This window comes from Triturus cristatus, chromosome 12, assembly GCF_964204655.1.
Source record: "Triturus cristatus chromosome 12, aTriCri1.1, whole genome shotgun sequence".
Taxonomy (NCBI): Eukaryota; Metazoa; Chordata; class Amphibia; order Caudata; family Salamandridae; genus Triturus; species Triturus cristatus.
The window spans coordinates 318,597,431-318,620,260 of NC_140595.1; the positions used below are offsets into that span (position 1 = coordinate 318,597,431).

A 22,830-nucleotide genomic window follows, 5' to 3' on the forward strand; every position below is an offset into this window, starting at 1 on the left:
GGGTTATTTTCTCTACTTATCTAAATTTCTCCTTTGACTCTTCAAACAGTTATGCAGTAATGTGATTACATAAAGCAAATTATTATTACATGTTTAAGTGTCATACACAAATAGCACTCCGTGCAATATTTTTCACTAATTCACACAGTAGCAATTTCAGGTTTTGAGCCGTGAGTTTTGAATTTCACCAAGCTACTTTTAAATCTTGGGAGGACAATAATGTCAAAAAATGGTGGGAGGTGTGTTGTCTCACACTGAAAACATTAAAAATGCTGAATGTAAGAAGGCAAGCATAGAGGTTGGTCTTTTAACTAATCAACATAAATCATTTTATTTCATTCATTTAACATATTTTGTAATAATTTGTATAATAGGTTCCACAAAACTCTTTATACCCATAATTATTTTTTCTAACAGACAGCCTTGTAATAAAAATTAACCAATCACATGACCACAAATACTTCTGTTAGATCAAATCCCACACGCCCATCCCAAAAATATAATGTACTAAAGCTTAAAGCACTTCTGAATGCTAATTCCTTGATATTCTCACTTATTGCGTCTACAGTTGTTTGAAGGATGGTTTTGAAACCAAGTGGGCATGTGCCCTAGGAATGATCAGCTATGGTTGACTGCATCTACGGCCCATGCATAGAGAAACCTTTATTGACTTTAATGGATGTGACCTTAATCGAGAATGCATGGACACCCTCTGCGGCAGCTACATGGTAGTTTTTTAATATTTGACAGAGGCTGCAGTGTTCGACCTTCAACCATAGTTGTGAGTTGCTGGTGAATCAAACACACTGGCGGAACATTTGCGGTTGATCTCCTAGTTGTGCCTGCATGGTGATTGTGATGGCCACTGGTACGTGACCAATGCTGAAAACCAAAGTTTTATAAAGATAGTGTGCACAAAACATTAAGCGAATGGCACGAAAATGTTTTTTTCCACTTTATTTCTAAATCCACATAGCATTAACTTTGCAAATATGAACTTTGCAAATATAAATTCCCTTGTGATTAGGGGAGATTTCTGCTCCTCCCAATTTTCACTGATCGTCACTACGCTCCATCTGTGTATGCTTCTCTTTTGTGCCCCTTCTGCCACTCCTCCTGACACCCAACTCATGGCCAGTTCAGCTCAGCCACCATTCTCTGCCCTGGCATCCTTCAGTCTCAGTCCCAGTGAAAGTGACCTCTTACTGTGTTCATCTGGAGATTCATTGGTGCCTTTCCTTCAGATCTATGCCCTGTCCCCGGTCACTCTCCTTCTATGATTTTTTGCTTCTCCCTTCTGGTTCACCCAGTGACACCAGTACTCTTTCCTCTTCACACAAGGTTCTGTTCTTCATCCATTCCCTTTTGACCAATTTGCTACTCTTCAATCAGGCTTTTCCTGCAAGCTCAAAAGTCTTTATTAAGGCAACTCCTTTTTTAAATATCCTATCATACTCTATTTAAACAGAAAAGTGTTAGAATATTTTTATCCATTACAACTTGAATAAGCCTAGAAATGGCTGGTCCACCGCTGTAAAAAATAGCGGTACTGAAAATGCATAATAAAAAGCTTTCTTAACAATCATCTTTGTCCACAAAGTGTACTTCTCCTTGAGCAGCAAACTGTAAACAGTGGTATACCACCTCATGACGCTTTGAACTTTTCTGAGGTAGGGGCGGACTCTCTGTTAAGCTCACTGCAGACAGGGAACTGAAAAGTGGCAAAGACATCTAATCCAAGCAGTAGAAAGATCCATGGTGGACTGCCGTGGTGATTGAAATATGACTAGTTCTTTGTGCACACATCAACAAGTCTTAGAATGTCTTGGCATACGCAGGGACACCTCACCTCTCAGTGGGTCAAAATGTTGTCTGTGTTGCAATTGATAGCGAAGTTGTCACAGATCCAGTACTTCAGGCACTTAACACAGCTGTATTAAAAAACACAGAAGGAAGTAATACAATACAGGAAAAATGACAGAAGAGTGATAGATGAATGCTAAGTAAGCTGATCATGCACTTCCCCAATTAGTCCTTGGGGGCACTGTGATGGCTAATTACCACATAGCCCTCCTTTGTGTATTCTTCCATTTGGAGGATACAATCACCAACAGGCATTGTCATGGTTGATGGATCTTGTTCACTTTTTGTTTCTGGGGAAAAATGTGCACTCTCATAACTATCATTAAATGTCTGATTTTTAAAACCTGTAGGTGGAATGTAGGTCCTCCTGGGTGGTTCTCTGACTTCTCCAAGGTTCTCTGAAGGCTTTTCAGTAGATGTCCTGTCAATGTTTAGTATTTCTGTCAATCCGCAGTGGACCTCCTCGGGGTACACAGCCATTTTTAAAATATGATCACAATTAGCAACATTGCGATGACCTGGATAATCACAAATTGGATCTGAATTATTTATCATGGCTTGTTTTGCCTTTTTGGTATTTCTCCGAGGACTGTTTTTGAGGATTTCAGACTCATTACTTGTCGATTCCTCCACAGGATATTGCAGATTTCCCTCCACATGTTCATTAATGTTTAACTTGCCGATTAATGAGGCCAGTTCATTATCGTCTTTATTGGAAACATTTGGTCGAGCAACATGGATAATGGTGGGCGACAAAGTATTTTCTTTTTCAACAACATCGGTTTCAGCATCACGTGGTTTAAACAATGCGCTTCCTGTAATGAAGGTCGAGCCACCTTTACCATCACATTTGTCTGAAACAGCTTTAGGTTCATCTGTTCTGGCATCAACTTTAATGTGAGTACAATAGCCAAAAGTCTGGCGCCCTTGTTCACAGAATTTTAGCGGATTAGGTTCAGCAGTGGATGCCTCCTCTAGCACGGTTGCACCAAGGCCTGGTCCACTTTTATTTTCTTTGGGTTTTTTGTACTTTTTATGGCAATTGTCTTGAAAAAGAGGTTTCCGGCCAATGTTAATATCACTGTATTGAGTTAAGAACTCCTCACTCTCTGAACGGGTAGAATGGAAACATTCAGCGGCAAGGCTTTTGGAGGCTGGCGATTTGTCTGTACTTTGGCCAGTGGAGCCTACAGCAAATTTCTTGGAAGCTGAGTTGGAAATCTGTGTTACTTCCTTGTTTCTCATATCTGCTGCTGAATCTGATTGGTCTGTTCCTGTACTGTCCCGGATGTACTGAGCGGATTCTGAATCAGACATTACTCTACTGTTCATCTTTGTTACATCAACAGATTCAGAAGGGTCCTTTACGGTGATGTCCATATTTCTATCTTCCTTTGATTTGAAGCCTCTAGGTCCTTCAATCCCTATCTTTTTGCTCTCGTCTGATTTAGAAGTGTGATGCACTTTGCTGTCTGATTCTGTGTTTTCATTTGATCTAGAAGTGTTCAATCCTTTGTTGTCCGCCCATTTGTTTTCAGTTGATTTAGAAGGGCTAATTTCTTTGCTGCCCATCTTATTGGTAAGCTTAGTAGGATTCGGTCCATTGCTGTCCAAGATTGCTTTTTCTGCTGTTTTAGGAGACTTCAACCGTTTACTGCTAATCTTTATATCTTCTGTCGACGTAGAAGAGCTTGCACCTTGGCTGTTCCTCATACGACACTGTAATTCTGAACAGTGTGGCAACTTATTGTTCCTCCTCCTTTCATCGGAGTGTGAAATGTGCAACCCTATGCCTCTACCACTACGGTCTGGGGATTGTTTGGTGTTGTATGCTTCCTTGCTATCTACCACTAAACCTCCAGTTGTTTCTGACGGATACATTTTTGTGGTGCTTGTCGTAGTAACCGTGCTAGCTTCAAAATGGCCTCCCTCTTTGCTGCCTCTTGCTCCAGGTGGCAGGCCGCCTTTGCTTACTGAGCTCTGCTTGGAGATTGGCGACGTATTTGTCTTTTTTATGTTTGCATTAACCAAACTCGGAGGATCATTTTTAAAGGCTGTTTGGTTCTCCTGCTCTTCAACCTCGTTCTTTCCAGGAACTGCTGCTCTTGTTCTCAGGAACTTCCAAAGGTTGCACGTTTTTCCTCCGTTTGACAATTCCACGATTAGTTCACATTCAATCCTTGCAAGAAATATATCAAAAGCTATTTTTTGGCTCTTCTGTTCATCTATCTTTTCTGTGAGTATGAACTCAGTTGCTGTTAGTGTACTGTAGCCTAGTTTCTGCAACATTCCTTTCACTACAGTTTCTGGAAGCACAGATCGAACATTGTAGACAAAACTGCCGGTAAATGTCTGAAAAATACAATAACAGAAACATGTTAATGAATGTACAAAAGTGAATCAGTTACCTTTTTAAATTTATTTTTTATAACAATGTTTTTGGACCGTCAGATTTTCTTTACACAATTGACCATACAAAACGCCAGATTCCAAAGCCCCCCCCCCCCCCACACCGACTGCCTGAGCCTTCAATTTAACATTACAAACTTAACAGAAGCAACCTCCCCCAACCTCCAGCAAGAGGTAACAATGTATTCAGCTCCTTCAACCCTGGGTCCCCGGCTCATGCTTTGCTACTATAAATCCGGATTCCTCCTTCTAGAGCTGGGTGCTCCAATGTCGGTCCTGGAGGGCCGGATCCATGCCAGATTTTTTAGATACCTACATTTATCTAAATGTGGACATGCTCAAAATCTGGCATGGATCCTGCCCTCCAGGACCGACTATGGAGAACCCTGTTCTAGAGAGTGATGAGGGTTTTCAACCCTTTGGAAAGTGATACCCCGGCAGCGACACCATTCAGGCCATATTTTGTAATTTGTAAGTGGGCAGCCCCAGGCATTATATAGAGGGATTTCCAGGCTCATGCAGCAGGTCTAGCTCAGATTTTCACCGTTCCAGAGATGGTGGTTTGTTTTCTTTCTGGCCTTGGCTATGTCCCTCTTCGATATCACGAATCCTAGTCATAACAGTACGGTGTGGTTTCTGTCAGCTAGGTTTTCTTGATCGAGAAAGTGCTAGGTTTTCTTGATCGAGAAAGTGCATCATTAAAATGATCACATAATTTTGGCTAAAGCTCATGCCCAGTGTGCATTGCATACATACTATGACACGGTTTTTCTAACCCACTTGTATCCTATATCCTGTAGCAAACACCACTGATGTTGTTGGTAATGTAGTAGCTGGTAAAATAAATTATGTCACTCATGCTGGAACATGAGGAAATGCATAGTGGCTGGGGGAGTTAGGTTATGCAGCTACGCATAGCTGACCAATGTCATTGCTTTCTAGAAAATTATATGTACAATGTTCTTTGAAGTAATTGTTTTTCATTGCATCAGTAAGGCTTTTTATATTGTAGGCTGGAATGTAATCTTTCAGTCCCTCAAACAAAGATTTCAGGGAATATCTTGCAATGACATACCCCGGCGAAGCCATTCATTACAAGTAGTCATAGTCAATTCTATTGTACAGTTAATTAAAATCTTAACAAATGATCATCTAATTGGTAATTAAACACAGCAGCAATTAATACCAAGATACCCATTATAACAAGCATTGGCATAGCCAATAGTTCTCGCCGTTGGGAAGTAATAAGTGTTTAGGCAGAGATATTGACTTTGTGTTTGTTTTTAAGCTGTGTTGTACAGAAGTTTGCAGTATGCTGACAAGTTATAATAAAGAAGTGGGAGAAGCATTTTTGTTACCTTTGATATGACCAAGAAAGTACTATGTACAACAGAATGACCATATTTAAAAAGAATTAATAATAAGTAATGACTTGATTTTTTTTTGTCCTTTGAATGCTGGCAACTTGTATCTGCTTGTCCTAATTATTGCTTATTATGATTTTTATTGTTAAAGGGGGGGGGGGTGTATAAATAACAGGACACTGAAGGTCAGTTAGTTCACTCTAAACCTCTGGCAACTTCAAAGCGCTAGTTACGTGTACTTATATCGTCATTTAACCCCCGGGCACTGCTGAAAGGCTGAGTCAGTTGCTGCATGGCATGCTCACAATTATGTGAAGGGGGAATCAACTCACCAAGCTAGGTCAACGGCATTAACATACACTTGCGCACAGATACACCCTACCAGTGAAAGGTGAATGATCTCATATAATTTTTATTTCCGCCCAGATTCTCTGTCGCCCTCGAAGGCAGTCTTTTCTCTGGCCTTGCCTTCCCTTTCTACGAGTAAAAGGTACACCCTAGGAGGAAGTCAGGGGTGAATATGAAGACAAGATCATGTTTTTCGAGCCATTTAAACACTATTTTGATGTTTTTCGGTGTTGCCTCGCATGATTGCTCTTGCGTTTTACATATGGCTCGAAAACTGCGATTTGTCCTAAACGGAACCTACCTGGATAAAAAGGGTGATTGGCATTGTAGCGCTTCCTAAGTCTTGGCGCCCTTTTCATGCAGGTTTGGCTGTGGTTAGCGGAGATAGTTTTTAGGTCTCGGCTAGCGAAGGCTGCGCTTGCGCAGTCTCGCTCGCGAGATTTAATGACTTGGAGAAGAGGGGCTTGAACCCGCCCCTCTTCTCCCCTGTTCTCCATTGGCTGGCCTCTTGAATGCTGGCCAGCCATTGGAGAAGAGGTCAGTCATTTCGATTAGGCCCCGTCCTTTTCGGATCGGGGGCGTGTTTTTTGCAAGAAGTCTCATTCTCTCCTCCAGCCAATGGCTGGAGGAGAGAAAAGACAAACACGCCCCCGAATCCGAAAATGCCGCTGCCTTTCTCCGAGGCATTTCTGCTCTGCCTCGGAGAAAGGCGGTGGTGTCTTCCGGTGCCCTCGGCTTGTTTAATTCGGTATTTCTCGTAGCTGTTTAAAGGCTTGCATACGAATTTGATACAAGTCATGGTAAGCGAGGCTCGCACTGTTTGCTCCTGTTAGTGAGATTAATTGAGGTGTAACCGGTCTCACCGTCACGCACGCGAAAGAACAAACACACTGCTACTATAAAACAGCCAGATAAACGATACCAGAGCGTCGCATATCCCAACAAGAACCAACAGTTCTGTCAACGTAATAGCGCTGCCTTTCTCCGAGGCATTTCTGCTCTGCCTTGGAGAAAGGCGGTGGTGTCTTCCGGTTCCCTCTGCTTGTTTAATTCGGTATTTCTCGTAGCTGTTTAAAGGCTTGCATACGAATTTGATACAAGTCATGGTAAGCGAGGCTCGCACTGTTTACTCCTGTTAGTGAGATTAATTGAGGTGTAACTGGTCTCACCGTCACGCACGCGAAAGAACAAACACACTGCTACTATAAAACAGCCAGATAAACGATACCAGAGCGTCGCATATCTGACAGGGGGTGGAGAGCTGTGGGGGAAGTGGTTGTTACTAGAAGTTATTTGTCCAGGGCGGGGCATCATCCAGGGTTCCAGTGTAGGGTACGTTTTCAAGAAGCTCGCTCGACACGCTCTGTCTCTCGCCTTCGTTCACACCCTCGAGCTTTCTCAGAGCAGCTCTCATTGGTCGAAGAACAGAGTTGATGGGCTTGTTTCCGCTTTTGCATGCGCGAGGCATCGAGAGAAGCCCCCCCCCCCCTCTTTCTCTTTTGGAGCAGCCGGATGAAGCTCATTAGAGTTGCCATGCTTACGGCGGGTCACGTAGCTCCTGCTGCATGGATCTGTAAGTGTCAGCTGCCAGGGTCACCGGCTGGCTGCACAATGAAACAAATTAAGCTTCTTCTTAATTGGGAAGAATTTCGGAATATTGTACTTTGCGGGTCCCCCCACCCCCCGCTGCCTGCATTCCTTCTGGTCTGTGCTGTGGGTGGTGGCTCGGTCGAGGGGTGAGAACGGAGGGATCAGCACATCTCGACAGACTAAAGTGGTGCATTATCTGTGTGTGATCAGAGCAGCCTTGTTTGCTTTCGTTTCGTGGAGCGACGCCAAGATGATTGACTGTGGCTCTTGTGACATACTTTTGTGTCTTCTGGCATGGGCAGTTCTGTTGATTAGCTGGGCGCACTTAACGTGGGTGTGCGTTTGCTCATTTGTAGGAGTTCTTTCCACATGAGTGTGTTTGCCTGCATGTTTGGGCACAACATTAGCTTCTGTGCAAGGTTTGCTGATGCACAGTTGGTATGTTTGGGTACTATAGCTGGCAATTGTATATTTGTGCACCTTTATTGTTTGCTGTGTTATGTTATATGTCACATGTCTGCCGGGTGTATTTGTGTGTTAGCAGCGCTGAGATGTCTGGAAGTGTGTGTGTGTGTGTGTATGTGTCTGATGTGTGGGACTTTGTCGCTAAAAGTGTGGGAGTGGGTGGATATGTGAACGTGTTACGTCTGTCTGTCCATGTGAGAGTGAGGTCTGTGTGTCATAGAGAGGAGCAACCGACACTAATGAAGGTTTACACATACATTCAAAGACGTGCACCCGCATCTATAACAAGCATTTACAATGCAATGGTCTCGGCATTGGTAAAGTTAGAGCTATTGGCATTGCTTATGACATTATTTTTGTTTATGTTTTTGCTTTCAAAACATTTAAATAAACGGCATTGTTAAAAACAAAAACAAACAAAAATAATGTCATGAGCAATGCCAATTGCTCTAACTTTGACAATGCCGAGACCGTTGCATTGTAAATGCTTGTTTTCTTATGTTTTACGTACTATCATTTTCTATTGGGTGCGAACAACATTATGTGTCTAATACCTTCAGCAGGCTTTATTTTTTTACATTTAAAACATTTTACTTAACGCAGAGAGGGAGTACATTGACGCTTAAAACCATAACAAAAAGTTTGAAATAAGCCATTGTTTTCACTGTTGCTAGGCTTACAATGGAAAGATAAGTGTTTTCTAAAGGTTTTCCAAACTTCGTCTGTCATGGTTCTTTGCGCAGTTCACTAGGCATAAGATGTATATAATGGCAACCTCCTTGATTCTAATGTTACACATGGCAGTTAACACACCAGACGCTTCGTGGCACTAGTAAAACCGCAGCTTTGCAAAACACTTGTAACAAACGCGGCCATGCTGCTGCAAAAGAAATGTGAGGTATGCAGCTGCTTGTTTTTTTTGTTTTCTCATGTTATTTTCTTATATGCATTGGTAATGCTGTTAAGCAAAAGGCATACGCAGTTCTTTCGTAAGTGTATGTTTTATGCTTGCTCCCTTTATGGCAGGTGTGTTATGTTGTTATTTTGTGTTATTTCGTTTTGCTCTAACTGTTCTTTGTATATTTCTTAATGCAAAATTGACATTGTGAAGCAAAAGAAATATGCAGTATTCTTTCTATCTTGCCACTCGACTCGGTCCGTCTCGAGGTATGTCTGTGACGTGCCAGAGAGCGAGTTGGGCAGACGGTTGGAGGTGACTCGAGTGGAAGATTCCTGTGTCGGCAGCTCAGGGTGATTTCTCATTTCAATTAAACTTTGTTTAATCTTCTCCTTCGTACTCTGCTTATTCTCGCCCACTACATACTGCTTTCTTGCTATTGACCCCAAAGGGTGAAAGGGGGGTATTTGTTACTAAGGGCAGCTTTAAAATTACAGACAAATGACCTCCGTAATACACTCCATAAGGTACAACGAGCAGCCTCCCAAAATAACAGACTGTCCGTGTATATAAAAGGACAGTCAGTCTCCCCAGGACCCAATCCACGTGACAGCCAAGGGTAGAATTCGGTCCCTCAATGTTTGTAAACATGCGTCGCTAGCACGTGAACGGAGATGGTGGGGTGAGAATACTCAGCACAACCAATAGCCTTGCGCCGTGCACCCGGAAAGGGCAAAACCAGATGTAAAATGGGCGTGCGCAGTAGCCAACTGTGTGACTATTGGTTAGCAGGCGTGCCTACGAGTAGAATGGTGGAGCATGTTGTGCGCAGCACAATTTATTTTATGGAGCCGTTATTGTGCTATAATGCTTCTGAGCACTCTTCCACCACAGACGAGAATGGTAGGCAGAGGAAGAAACGGGTGCCTAAGCATTTCAGGAGGGAAGTGCGACGGCTCTGTCAGGGAGATGGAGCGTCTTGAGCAGAATATGAGCTGCGTCACCTGGTGACTTTTGTTTATGGGTACACCAGCGCGAAATCACGGCGCAGCCCCGATAAGGAAACTGTTGACCACCAAAAATTACCTCTCTTCCCTCCCACGGTTGACGTAAATCATGAACGCTGCTAGAGAGCCCCACATAACACTTTGGGTGCAGCGGTGTCCCTATAAAAGTTTAAGCGATACATACTAGGCTGTCAACACCATACAGACAAACACCAAGCCAGGCCATAGCAGGAGACACGTGCTCCTCTGTGAAAGGGATTCCAGCGGAGCTGAAGATCTGAGAGCCCATATCAAAACAGCAGTACGTGCGGCTGGCGGAGCGGGGGGGCCTGCGCGATTTCCTTGCGGGAGCGTGCGACCATATGGCGCCGCACGCTCCCGCAAGGAAATCGCCAGACGTGCACACGTTGCCATTGCAAGCAATGCAACGCGTGCACGTTTTTCCCCCAAAGCTGTACCGATGGCATTAGGTCTCTCTCCTATGCAACGCTTGCGCGTTGCGTAGGCGAGACCGTTAAGGCAATATAAGATAAAATGCCGGGAGCAGCTTTTTTGATAAATGACAAGCGTTTATGACAGTTGTTTTGGGGACAGAAAGAGCGCACTGTGCAAGAGGCAATAAAGGAGTATCCCAGGGTTGCTTCAGAAGTCATCTCCCGTCATTCTGCAAAGCGCAGCTGTACAATGACAACAAAAGAAAAGGCTTTAGATTGTTTCAAAATCTGTCCCAGAGTGCTCAGCAAAAGTATGTTTTTAGAGTCTGCAAGCAAGCATGGAGAGTCCTAATGTGAGCAACACATATCAAGTATGCCAAGGGCAAGGTGACATTAATTTATGACACACGAGAAAGAGAGGTGCAGTACGCAAAGAACTGTGGAGAAATGTCCCACGGTTGCACACATAACAGGGAAGACAGGAGCATTGCAACGTTCGTTTTTGACACACAAAGAAGAAAAGTGCAATGTGCAATGAGCAGAAAAACGAATTGCCCATGGTTGCCTCGACCTAGTCCCTTAACATTCCGCAAAGTGCTATGTGCAGAAACTGAGGGGTGATGGCCAGAACCTAGTCCCAGGATGCTTGTTTCCACTCCATGGAGGACCTGGCCTGGCAGTTCGGGCTGGACTGTTCCCATAAGGAACATGGCGAAGACTGATTTGCATATGGCTGGGTCTGAACTGGGGTGGCCTGGTGAGCAAAAGAACAATGGATTAAACCCAGATCTTCCTGACTGGGGGTGAAAGTTTGCATTGTTCAGCATTCAGTCCATCATTTGATCCTTTCTCATTTTCTACTGGCATTTAAAAAAACTCTCAGCGGAGAATTTTCAGATTAATTCAAACGTGAATAAAATGCTATAATATGCTATTAGGGCAAATGAAAAGGCTCTGTTTTTTCACAGAATTCTAGCTGTCTCATTCTTCTTCCCATTGCCAGAATGGAAGACTCCATGGGTATCTAGGTATGTGAGTTTCCTGTGGAAGCACTGTCTAGTCCAGCAATCCACAGGTTCACTTAGATTCATTAATAAACTGATAATTCACATTCCAGTTGCAAATATTACATACTGGGTAAGTTATGCCTTCTAACTCAACATCAAATTCATCTAGATCAGCTGTTCAACTTCAGCTTTTCCATTTGTTTTCATTTTTGCACCATCCACTGCTATTTCCCATCGACTGCCCTGCTCCCCACAACTAACCGGGGATATCCCCTTTGACATCTTCTGCAAACCTTACCAAGAAGTCCAATTGTTGAAGGTAAACTGGTCGACATTGGTATCTTCCTCCCACAGAATTGTTGGTAATGCAGATTACAGTTGTGGTAACTAAATCAGTAAATAAAGGAAGCTTGGCAACAGTTACACCCCCCCCAAATTAGGAATATTAGATTCACAGTTGTAAGTGTCTATGACCTCAATGTTGATGTTGCCTCTTTTTTTACTGATAGAAAGTTAGAGTAGGTGAAGTGACAGCACCTTGTTATTTTGGGAGCGACTGGAAAGTGGCAATTGAAAAGATGAAGCATACACTGCAATCGAGCTGCTTAGAAACAATGTAACAGAATGACAAACAGAATATTTAAATTAAACAAACATGTTAAAGAAAGATCCACTCAAGGAATTGCTATAGAGGTTACAGAATGAATATCACCATAACTATAATCATATAATAAAGGGGAAATACTTCTCATAAAGAGGAAATATATGACTTTGGGGGTAAACTTGGAAGTGTACTAGCATGGACGGTAGCCTGAAAGAAAAATAAGCACAAGATCAAATATACGGGAAGTCAAGGTAATAAATACGCTACTGCTAACTAATTTCAGTAAGCTTCTGGCACTATTTGAGACACTGTATGACACCCCACAAAATATCATTTGATCAGAATATCCTTTTTTGGATCTGTTGACTGTGAAAAAAAATATCAATTCAACAGTTAGGCAATATTGAAGGCAGAAATAGCAATAGAAAAAGTGGCAAAGATAGTCAAAAACTTGGAAATAGATAGGCTGCCAGCCTTGGGGCTACAAACGCACGGGAAGAAATTAAAGAACCTCTTTGATTGTTTCTCGTGAGGTGTAGCAGTTAGGTCAGACTCCAGCTTCCAGAAGACCAGAATGCAATTGATAGTAACTTTGATAAGGCTCCTTCTAATTACTCACCACACGAGCCAATATCTTTATTAAACTATGATAGCAAGATACATGTTGATCAACAGGAATATATAAAATCACTTTTCATTAGGAAAAAGATTGATGAATGTTTATAGCCTTATAGCACACCACAGCGGGCTATACTGGCAATTAATGTCCCGCTCCAGCGTTAAAGGCCTAAACTGAAGGCTTAATAAAAATGGCAATTCTACCCAAATTGCTGTTCTTATTCCAGAAGCTGCCCATGTATGCACAAGTTTTTCAAACAGTTTACATCTGAGATTGACATCTTAATAAGGCGAAATATCACTTAAAGGATCTCTAGGGATACCTGGAATACAGCAATAAATCAGGCAGAGCTAACACGCTCCAATAGGAAATGTTTTCAAGTGGCATGTCTTAATGACTTGAGCAGCAATAACTGCTTCAAACTCTGCCACTTTTCATGTGAAACTGGTTGCAGGTATGAGAGTTGCTACTCTTTCCAGGACCTGCAGCACGCCTTTGTGAGGCACTGAGTGGTTTCTGCACTCTGATATACCAATATGGGGCTTGTATCTGTCATGGCGCTTGTGGCTGTGAAAGTTTATGCCCTCTGACTCATTTCCTCAGCTTACAAAAAGAGTAACATGCAGGGCTTCAGTCATCATTTTGGGAAAAACCAAACCATAAAAGCCCATGCCTAAAAATGTGAACCTCATACCAGTTTTTTGGAAATCTAAATACGCACATACTTAAATTCCTACTATTAAATGTCTTCCAAGGCAAATATAAAATAGATCCATACTCGTGTGAGTTTAAGTGGAAATCTCCTGACTAATTTTTAAAACTTTAAAACAAACTTGAGAACAACCGCAAGCCAGACCATCAATAAGAAGGCCCAGTTTTAGTCCAGTAGAAAATGTGAGGGATGAGCGATGCCAGTACGTGTACCTTACTGATGTCAACTGATTTGTATGTGGATAAGTAATATACTCATTGCTGATTTTCTTGGTGACCTGAAACTTGACAGTTGATTATAACTGCTTATGACCGAAAACCAAAGAATTATTATAAGAAAAGAATTGTGAAAAACAAGAAATGAAAAGTAAGTAAGGAGTACCCTGCTACACATGCTTGCTCTAAACACAGGACATTTTCAGGGGTAGTACCTTTCAAACATTTTTTTCTATTCACCCTAGTGAGGTCAAGAACAATTACATCCTCTATCCATAGACGTTTAGTGTCACTAGGAGTCCTAAAACACATTAAAATAAATGGAAATAACCCTACTATATACTAAGACAAGAGACATCTTTATGGGTGTCTTGGGATCTGGTATCTCTGTCAAGCTCTTCAGAGGAGCTGCTTGAGCCCATGACCACCGACGCTGGAAGAGAACCTACACTTGGAATTATATTTTAAAATTGGATAAATTAAACAGAGATTCATAATGCGACTGACTTGCATGCTACATAAGTGATACACGTTTATCATGTTATTAGAACGTGTCAGTTGTAATAGAACCATAACACCTCATTACCCAACAAGTTTTTTGTAAAGCAGGGGCGATGATACACTGAAATGCGTGGAATGCAGGAAGTGACATAAAAAAACCTTGATTCTTGCCCCGCTGCTAAAATCAAAAGGTTGAGGCCGGCTTCCACCTTTACTTTCACACCAGCCTCTTACTTGCGGGGAGGTTATAGGAAGAGCAAACAGTGGAAAATACAGGTGATATAAAGGACCCCAACAACCCTGTTTACTTTCTGGCCCTGTTGCTGCTTTCATGACCTGAAAGTCTAGGAGCAGCAAAGGCAGTGCAAATGGTACCAAGCACTGAGACGGGGCTAGGTCGGTGCTTATTTTGTGTGGGTGCAGGGTACCAGCATCATGGTGACACAGCCCTGCACCAAAAAACAGATTGAACCGACAGGAACCGCTGTGATGGCGGTTCCTGCCAATGCTTTATAATTGACCGCAGTCATTTATTAGGTCTCGCCTACGCAGCGCGCATGCGATGCTCTGGCGAGACTTTTGTAAGGGGCTTTAAAAATCTGATCACAAGCACATGCGTGTGTTTTGTTTTTGGTTACAGGCTATTGAGCTTTGCGTGCGTCTTTCTAAGAAAGACAGCACGCAATTGGGCAAAGGCAGGTGCATGTGCCACCTTTGCTCCGCCCACGGCCTATTGCTTGCGGTTACCCGCAAGGGTGACATCTGTTTTGAATTATCGTGCCCGGACGCAGGCGCGATAATTGAAAACAGATCGCTCGCTATGGCGCGCGCGCGCACCACTCGCGGGCTTGTTCTCTATCCCCCCAGATCGGCTTGCCTCGTGATCATCTGCCAGTCAGGGCTCCCCGCCCAGGCCCTTTCCGATATCTCTTCCCCTGGGACCTCTCACTGGCCCTTTATTGCGCCTCTTTATTATGAGTGTACGACCTCTGGACCCTTGTCTTATCTCTGCTCATGTTATCCTCTTTTTGCCTAGTCCCTATTTTCTCTTTTGACTCTGGCTTGACCTCTCCTACCGTTTGGTTGGGCATTTTCTTTAATGTCTTTTTTTCATTTCTTAGGCTATATGCGATATTTTCGTTTTATTAGGTGGCATAGAAGGCTCCTGTCCCCTGACTTATCTTCACCATTTCTCCAGATTAGTTTAGTTTTGTTATTCTCGCTATATATTCCTTTTCCAACATGACACTTTCCAAGGTAGGAGATTGAACGAGAATGGAGTCGGAAGAGGGTGGGGGAAAGCATTCACGCGCGCTTAATCAAAGAAGCCGCATGCCAGCTGGGGGTAGGGGAAAGCATTCACGAGCAAACAGCAACGTGGACAGAGTTTTACAGGGACAGGCTGGAGGTACTGACACCAAGGTGGGCAGACGTCTACAGGGGCAGGGTGTGGGGGTACTGTCACCAACGTGGGCAGAGTGGAGGTACTGACAACTAGTGGGCATACGTCTACAGGGGCAGAGGGGAGGACGAGCTGTGTGGTGAGGGAGGGGGAGGGAGTTTGCGTGAGCGAATGCGAAAGTGAAAGACAAGCAAGGGGGGGGCGGTGAGTGCTAAAGCAACACAGGAAGGCTGGCATATGGTGATCACTTTCGCGGGCGCTTTGATGTTCTCAGTGGCCGCGCGGCTCACTGAGAACATCAAAGCACGCAGGCTGCCAAATGGTGCGCGCGCCCGGCGCACATGCACTGTAGTTGGGGACCTGAAAAGCACTCGTTTGCACTTCCAAATCCCTGTTTTCTATAGCTCTCGCCAGAGCAGCGCTAAAGCGCTGGCTCAGGCGAGACCTAAAAAGTAGGGATAAAAAGGAACCTCCAAGTGTGAGATCAAGAGACAGAAGAGTTGGGTGGTGGAAGAAAGAGGCACGAGGTGGAATTGGGACTAGGCAGCCTGAGTAGTCTGCGCCCTACTAGGAAACGTTTGATGCCTTATACTATAAATTTTCTTTTTTTCTATTTATTGCAACTAAGCTAGGGTTCCTTATGGCTACACATCATGACATCCATGCTGTTAAACACAACCGAACATTTAACCGGAACTGGGATAGTGAGTCCAATATGTGAAAAATAATCTCTTAAAGTACATACTGACCGCACAAGCCAGACCAGGAAGAGACCAGCAAATGTTACGGTTTACAAAATCACTGCCCTTATATGAAAATGGACCGAAAATAGTTATATTTAAATATTTTTAAAAAAACACTCACTGCAACATATGACATGCCCTACCTTCAGCGATTTTATTTCTTTTCTCCAGGGAGAAAGGAACAAGTTGACAGACACAAGCTCCAGAAATTCAAAAGCCCGCATCACATTTTTCAAACTGTCCCCTTCATGGTCGTTACGCTTCTGTAAATAGGTCGCGATAATACTATACAGGGTATCGCCGCCGAATTCCTCACAGAGGCAGGAAGCAGGCAGTAAAATGTGTTTAGCTCTCTCCTTCGTGACTTCCTCGTTGCACGGGGACAGTTTTCCTTGTAGCCACCTTTCTTCATAGTACGCGATATAGTCCAGGAAAAGGATTTCGGCTGCTTCGGTGTTTAGCTCTTTCATTTTTACGGATCGGTGTTTTATGAAACGTAAGCTGTTTTTTCTTTACTCGCAGCAAAACTCTAAACAAGGAAGTTGCATGTTTATAGCCCACTTCTTCCAAGTTTACAAATGCTACATGGCCATTGGCTAGCTGACAGCCGTGCAGGCGAGCCTATAGCAGCGTTCTGCTGTCAATCCATGTTAAGGCGTGTCCTCTCTAGATAAGGAAGCCGCAAAGCAAAAGTGAAACTTTGGAGGAAGTGTTCTCGAGCACAAGTCAACCAATGCTGAAAGGCAATACTGCGTGTTCAGTTAGTATTTTGTCTGGTAAAATTAACGGGGGTAAACCTAACTAAATTCAATGTAATGTGCAGGTGTGCAACAACAATAGGGTTCTCGCCTGACTGTGCGTTTTTCTTTTTTGTTTTGAGCCAGTCTGGCCTGTAATTTTAACTCCAGGCCGGTAAAAACATTAGAACAAGCATTGGCATACCCAATAGGTCTCGCTTTTGGGACCTTATAAGTATATTTACTTTTGCTAAAAACGCGGCACGTAAAGCACGGGTGCCGCGATTATAACAAAAGTAAAGAAATAGAATGTTTTTTTCTATTTCTTTACTTCTGCTATAATCGCGGCACCCGCGCTTTACGTGCCGCGATTATAGCAAAAGTAAATATACTTATAAGGTCCCAAAAGCGAGACCTATTGGCTATGCCAATGCTTGTTATTCATAGCGCTTTGTGTTCTAGAACTTGCATATCCACTTGTAGCAGTGTAAATATACTTTAGAAAGATTAGTCTGCTAAAAATTGAAGAACGACTGTGGTGACAGGGAATTACTCTAACTATTCCTGGCTGAAAGTGATCTATTAAATTCTGATAGGATCAGACCAGCTCTTCCAGGCTTTAATTGTTTCACAGGTCCGATAAGGAAAGCTATCGGGAGATGTCAGCTCGTTTACAAAACATTTAGCTATAAAATAAATACTGATGGCTGCCACCAACCCCAAAGCCTGCTCAACTTTAAATTTTATGGCAAGACCGGAGGCTCCTATTATGCTTTTCTTTTCTTGCTTTATTCCAATAGCAGCAAGATAAAACTACTATTCCCAGAAGGCTTGGAGAAACAACTACCAGCCAATGGGAAACAAAGAAGCAAATACTGACCAATCACAACTTAGATAATAGTATAAGGTCTATCGTGACTGCGAACAGCTCTCTTTTCTTGCTGCTCGCAGTCAAGATAAGTACCTTTTTTCTGTCATTCATATGAATTAATTTGAATTACTTTCATGGTATTGTTCTGGTTATTGTACTATTGGCCTTTGTAGCGCAACTTCGTTGCTCCCGTTTCTTCGCGCTCTCACGCGCGTATACACCTTTCAGTTTTTCGTTCCCCCCCGCGCCCTGCACGCTTTGCCTGCCCCTCGCGCGCCTCTCTCACCGGTCTCCGCCTCAACTGTGGCGCAGCGCTCCAGTACGGCTCCTCAGCTCGACGCGCTGTTACCGGCTCCTCACCACGCTTCGTTTCCTTTCTTCGTGCATATTTCACACGCCCCCTAAGGGGAGGGGTTTCTTCTTTTTCATACGCCCACTCCTTTTTTCTGCATATTAACTCTTTCTTGTCAGGTTTTGAGCAGGCTCCCAGTTTATGTTCACAATGCAGGTTTCTAATGAGCCTCATGACAATGAAGGGGAAGAGTTCAAGGAAGATTTGAGCTCTTTTATTAATTCCTCAGTGGAGACTGCTGTCGAAGCTTCTATGAAGCGTTTTTCCAAGACTATGGAGAACTCTCTCTTAAGTATAATGACCAACGCAATGGCCCAATCTGCGGGGGATAGCAGAAAACTCACAGTGGTACACTCCAAGGTTTCTTCTTTGGCGTCAAAAGTGGTTGGTGAGTCTTCCTCACATATGACAGAGGACGTGGTTCCTCCCAGGCCTCCTAATCAGGAGGGGTTAAAAAGTTTAGCTGGTAAACGTAAGGCTAAGTCCAACAACCCGGAGGTACCACAGAAATTGGTCATTTCAACAGTTTACGATACAGATGATGATATGGGTGACGCCACTGACCTTGATGATATTTTTGATATTGTAAGTCCTTCGTCCCCTCCTAAGAAATTAAAACTGGACGCTTTTGAATCGGAGCCGGTGCTGGATCCTGAAGGTACCCCTCTTTTTGACCCAGCTTCTATCAGGCATCCTAATTCTACTGAATGGTTCCCTATTGACCATGTCGGAGAATATATAACCTCCAGACTTCGTCTCCCTTTAGACAAAACTGTCCGGGCTAAATTAAAGTCCGAGTGTCCCAAGCCCTCTCTCCCTTCTCACATAACTTCTACCCCTGCCATTGATCAACCTCTCCTCACTTTCTTCTCGAAATTTGGCAAGGATCCGCGCAAAGGCGTGGACAAAGCTTGGTCCTCCTGCCAAGACAAACTGCTTGATTTGGTGGGGCCACTGGCCCGCATCTTTGATTTAGCCGAAACAGCTCGCCTGGATGGCACGGACCTTAATCCAGAGGAGATTTCGCTGTGGGTCCAACGCGCTTTTTGTCTCCTGGGCAACACTAATGCGGCCTTGACTCATGAGCGCCGCAAAGGTCTCTTAATAAAGTTAGATCCCAAGCTTGCCAACCTTGCCCCCCTTGATCCTGGTGTCAAGGCTGATGGTCTTCTCTTTGGAGATTCGTTAGTAAAAGACTTAAGTCGGTTCGTCACCACCTTTGCCTCCTTGGATAAGGCGCAGCAATCCATCAAGAAGGTCTTTCCTTCTCGGGTTTTTGGCAGGGCCGGAAGAGGCAGGAGCCGCTCTACCGGCCGTGGGTTCCAGTCCCAAGGCTCCCGTGGTGCCTTCAACTCCAACCAGCAGGATTTCAAGCCCCAGTTTTACCCCCAAAGAGGTCGAGGTTACAGGGGCAGGGGCCAACGTGGCTTCCGCCACAACAACAACTCCCAACAAGGTGAGTGCAGTTATTCCTGTGGGGGGTCGGTTAGCTCTTTTCCTGCACAGATGGCAGACTCTCACTGCAGATCCATGGGTTCTCGACACCGTCCAAGGTTATCGTATCGAGCTTTACGCTCCTCCTTTTCAACATGTTCTTCCTTCTCCTCTAGTGTTCTCAACAGAAATGTCCCTGCTGGTCACCTCGGAAATACAGGCACTTCTCTCCAAAAGAGCTATTCTAGTTTCCCCCTTCGATCCCTCAGGCTTCCTCAGCACGCTTTTTCTCGTTCAAAAGAAGAACAAGAAGATGAGACCGGTGATCAATCTCAGATTCTTCAATCAGTTCGTGGTTTATCGCCACTTCAAAATGGAGACGATCCTTCACTTACGAGACACTTTGCGTCTAAACGTTTGGATGGTCCGCATAGATCTCCAAGACGCTTATCTTTCTATTCCTATTCACGAATCGCACACAAAGTTCCTCCAATTTCAATGGCAAAACGTCACTTATCGTTTTCAATCTCTGCCCTTCGGTCTTTCTTCAGCACCCTGGTGCTTCACAAAGGTGATGAGACCTGTCGTAGCTTATCTACGATCTCTGGGGATCAGACTAATCATTTATCTCGACGACATTCTCCTCATGAATCTAGACAAATCGGCATTATTGAACGATCTCAACACTACACGTTCTCTTCTTCTCGAATTGGGTTTTCTCCTCAATTTAGAAAAGTCCTCTCTCATCCCGACTCAGAGCATGGAGTTTCTGGGGTTCCGTATAGACTCCCCCCTGGCTTCCCTGTTTCTTCCTCAATCCAAGATCTCCACGATTCAAACGGAGATTTCCCAGGCTCTGCGCCGTCCACTCATTTCTCTCAGAACCCTTGCGAGAATAGTCGGCCTTTTATCGGCCTCCATTCAGGCTATCTTCCCAGGTCCCCTCCATTATCGCGCTCTTCAGCGCATAAAGATCAGGCATCTTCGGCAAGGTCTCGCTTACTCCGATCAAATAGAATTAGATCTCGAATCGCACCTGGAACTGCAATGGTGGTTAAACCACTTGGAGGCCTGGAACGGCCGAACCATCTTCGCTTCCGCCCCAGATCTTGTATTAGAATCCGATGCAAGTCTGACGGGTTGGGGCGCCCGTTGTGGACCAATATCGACTGGCGGTACATGGTCAAAAGAGGAGTCCAAATTGCACATCAACTGTTTAGAGATGCTTGCAGGTTCCTTTGCAATCCAGAGTCTGGCAAAAGACAGAGTAAGTTGTACCATCCTTCTACGCATGGACAATGTTTCTGCGGTTCGTTATATAAACCATCTCGGTGGCACAAAATCGAAGGCTCTAGCAGATCTGGCAAAAAGCCTTTGGGAGTTTTGCCTTTCCAACAGACTATCGCTCTCTGCGGAATACCTCCCAGGAGATCTCAACGCTGTGGCCGATTGGCATTCTCGCTTCCTCCGGGATTCCAGCGACTGGAAGCTTCTTCCCTCCGTGTTTCTCTCCCTCTCTCAGTTGTGGGGTCCTTTCTCAGTAGACCTCTTTGCTTCCCGTCTCAATTCCCAGTTGCCTCATTTCTTCAGTTGGCGTCCGGACCCTTTGGCTCTGGCGACCGATGCCTTCCTCCAAGATTGGTCGCTTCACCTCAATTATGCCTTTCCTCCTTTTCTGTTGATCAACAGGGTCTTATCGCAGGTGCGTCGCCAAATGACATCTCTGGTAATAGTAGCTCCCTTTTGGCAGTCCCAGATTTGGTTCCCGTCTCTCCTGGAATTGGCGGTAGACTTCCCCGTCCTTCTTTCTCCTTTCCCCAATCTTCTCTCGGATCCTCAGGGCAACCCCCATCCTTTAATGGTCAACCAGTCTCTGACGTTGTCCGCCTGGAAAATTTCCAGCCTTCCCCTTCTGATTTCTTCATTTCACAGGAAGCTTCAGTCTTTATTAGTCGAGCATGGGCCCCTGGCACCTCCAAGGCTTACAAGTCCGCCTGGTCTCTTTGGTCAAGCTGGTGTCTGCAGAAATCTGTCGATCCCGTTTCAGCCTCTTTAAATTTTATGGTTAACTTCTTAGCCTCTGAGGCTAGCTCGGGTAAATCCTATCGTACCATCAACCTATACAGATCTGCCATTTCACTCAATCATACCCACATTGATGGAAAACCTGCGGGGGCGCATCCTTTGGTATGCAGACTACTAAGAGGAATTCGTTTTTCAAAACCTCCTTTGGCTAAGTATTCTAGTTTATGGGATGTCAATTTGGTTTTGCAATTGTTTTCTACCTGGCCTGATAACGCTGCTCTTTCATTAAAAATGATTTCAGCTAAACTTACTATTTTATTATGTTTAATTTCCATTAAACGAGTATCTGATGTGAAAGCCTTAGATGTTTCTTCTAGACAGTTTACTCCTACTGGTGTAATGTTTCATATTCATAAACGTACCAAGACCAATTTACAGTCTGTGTTCTATCCCTATTTTCCCTCCAATCCCAAATTGTGTGTAGGTCAATGTTTAAAAGTTTATGAAAGTAAGACCTCTGCTCTCAGGACTTCCTCCAGCTCCCAACTCCTTATTTCTTTTCGTAAACCCTTTCATCCTGTTTCTGCTGCTACCTTGGCCCGTTGGGTTCGTTGGGTCATGTCCCTGGCCGGTATTGACGTCTCCGTTTTCGGAGCTCATTCCACTAGAGGAGCCATGGCTTCTAAAGCCTTTTGGGCTGGCTCCCGTCTGGAGGATATCCTGAAGTCAGCAGATTGGTCTAATGATACAGTGTTCCGTACATTTTATTGCAAACCTGTTCTTACTGCTTCTTCTCTGGTGGTTGATATGCTTTAAACAAGCATAATAGGAGCCTCCGGTCTTGCCCTAAAATGTAGATTTTCCTAATAATTTATGACGGAAAGTCTTAATTTTATTAAAGACACGGAGGCGAGTATTATCCCGCCACAACACTTCTAACTGGTGTTCTCCCTCCCCACAGGAACTCCAGCGCTGCCACCGGCATCATCCTAAGGTCATCATGGATTCTACCAAGATCATTCCTTCTGATACGTCACCTTCTGTCCTTGGACTGGATCTTCTCTCCGACTCTCCTCTGGTGGTCTTCGGAAAAGAACTTTTTACGTGGACTTTGACTTTATGCATTTTGTTCTCTGTTTCTCCTTTATTTTTCCATACTCTATGATTGCTCGCATAAGAAAAGAGGGCTGTTCGCAGTCACGATAGACCTTATACTATTATCTAAGTTGT

The 22,830-nt window shown here is 44.1% G+C and overlaps 2 protein-coding genes across 2 annotated transcripts; one reads left to right on the forward strand and one right to left on the reverse strand.

Annotated features, from left to right (window-relative positions):
• Positions 1 to 305: 305 nt before the first annotated feature.
• Positions 306 to 16,753, reverse strand: LOC146775964 (uncharacterized). Its single transcript, XM_085637331.1, has 2 exons — positions 16,325 to 16,753; positions 306 to 4,215 (listed from the first exon to the last, which is right to left on the reverse strand). Exons 1-2 carry the CDS (start codon positions 16,649 to 16,651, stop codon positions 2,029 to 2,031), a joined length of 2,514 nt encoding a protein of 837 aa, XP_085493457.1. The 5' UTR covers positions 16,652 to 16,753; the 3' UTR covers positions 306 to 2,028.
• A 1,553-nt stretch (positions 16,754 to 18,306) lies between these two features.
• Positions 18,307 to 21,778, forward strand: LOC146775965 (uncharacterized). Its single transcript, XM_085638983.1, has 3 exons — positions 18,307 to 19,597; positions 19,752 to 19,897; positions 21,653 to 21,778. The coding sequence occupies exons 1-3, from the start codon at positions 18,394 to 18,396 to the stop codon at positions 21,776 to 21,778; spliced, it is 1,476 nt and encodes a 491-aa protein (XP_085495109.1). The 5' UTR covers positions 18,307 to 18,393.
• The last annotated feature ends 1,052 nt before the right edge of the window (positions 21,779 to 22,830 follow it).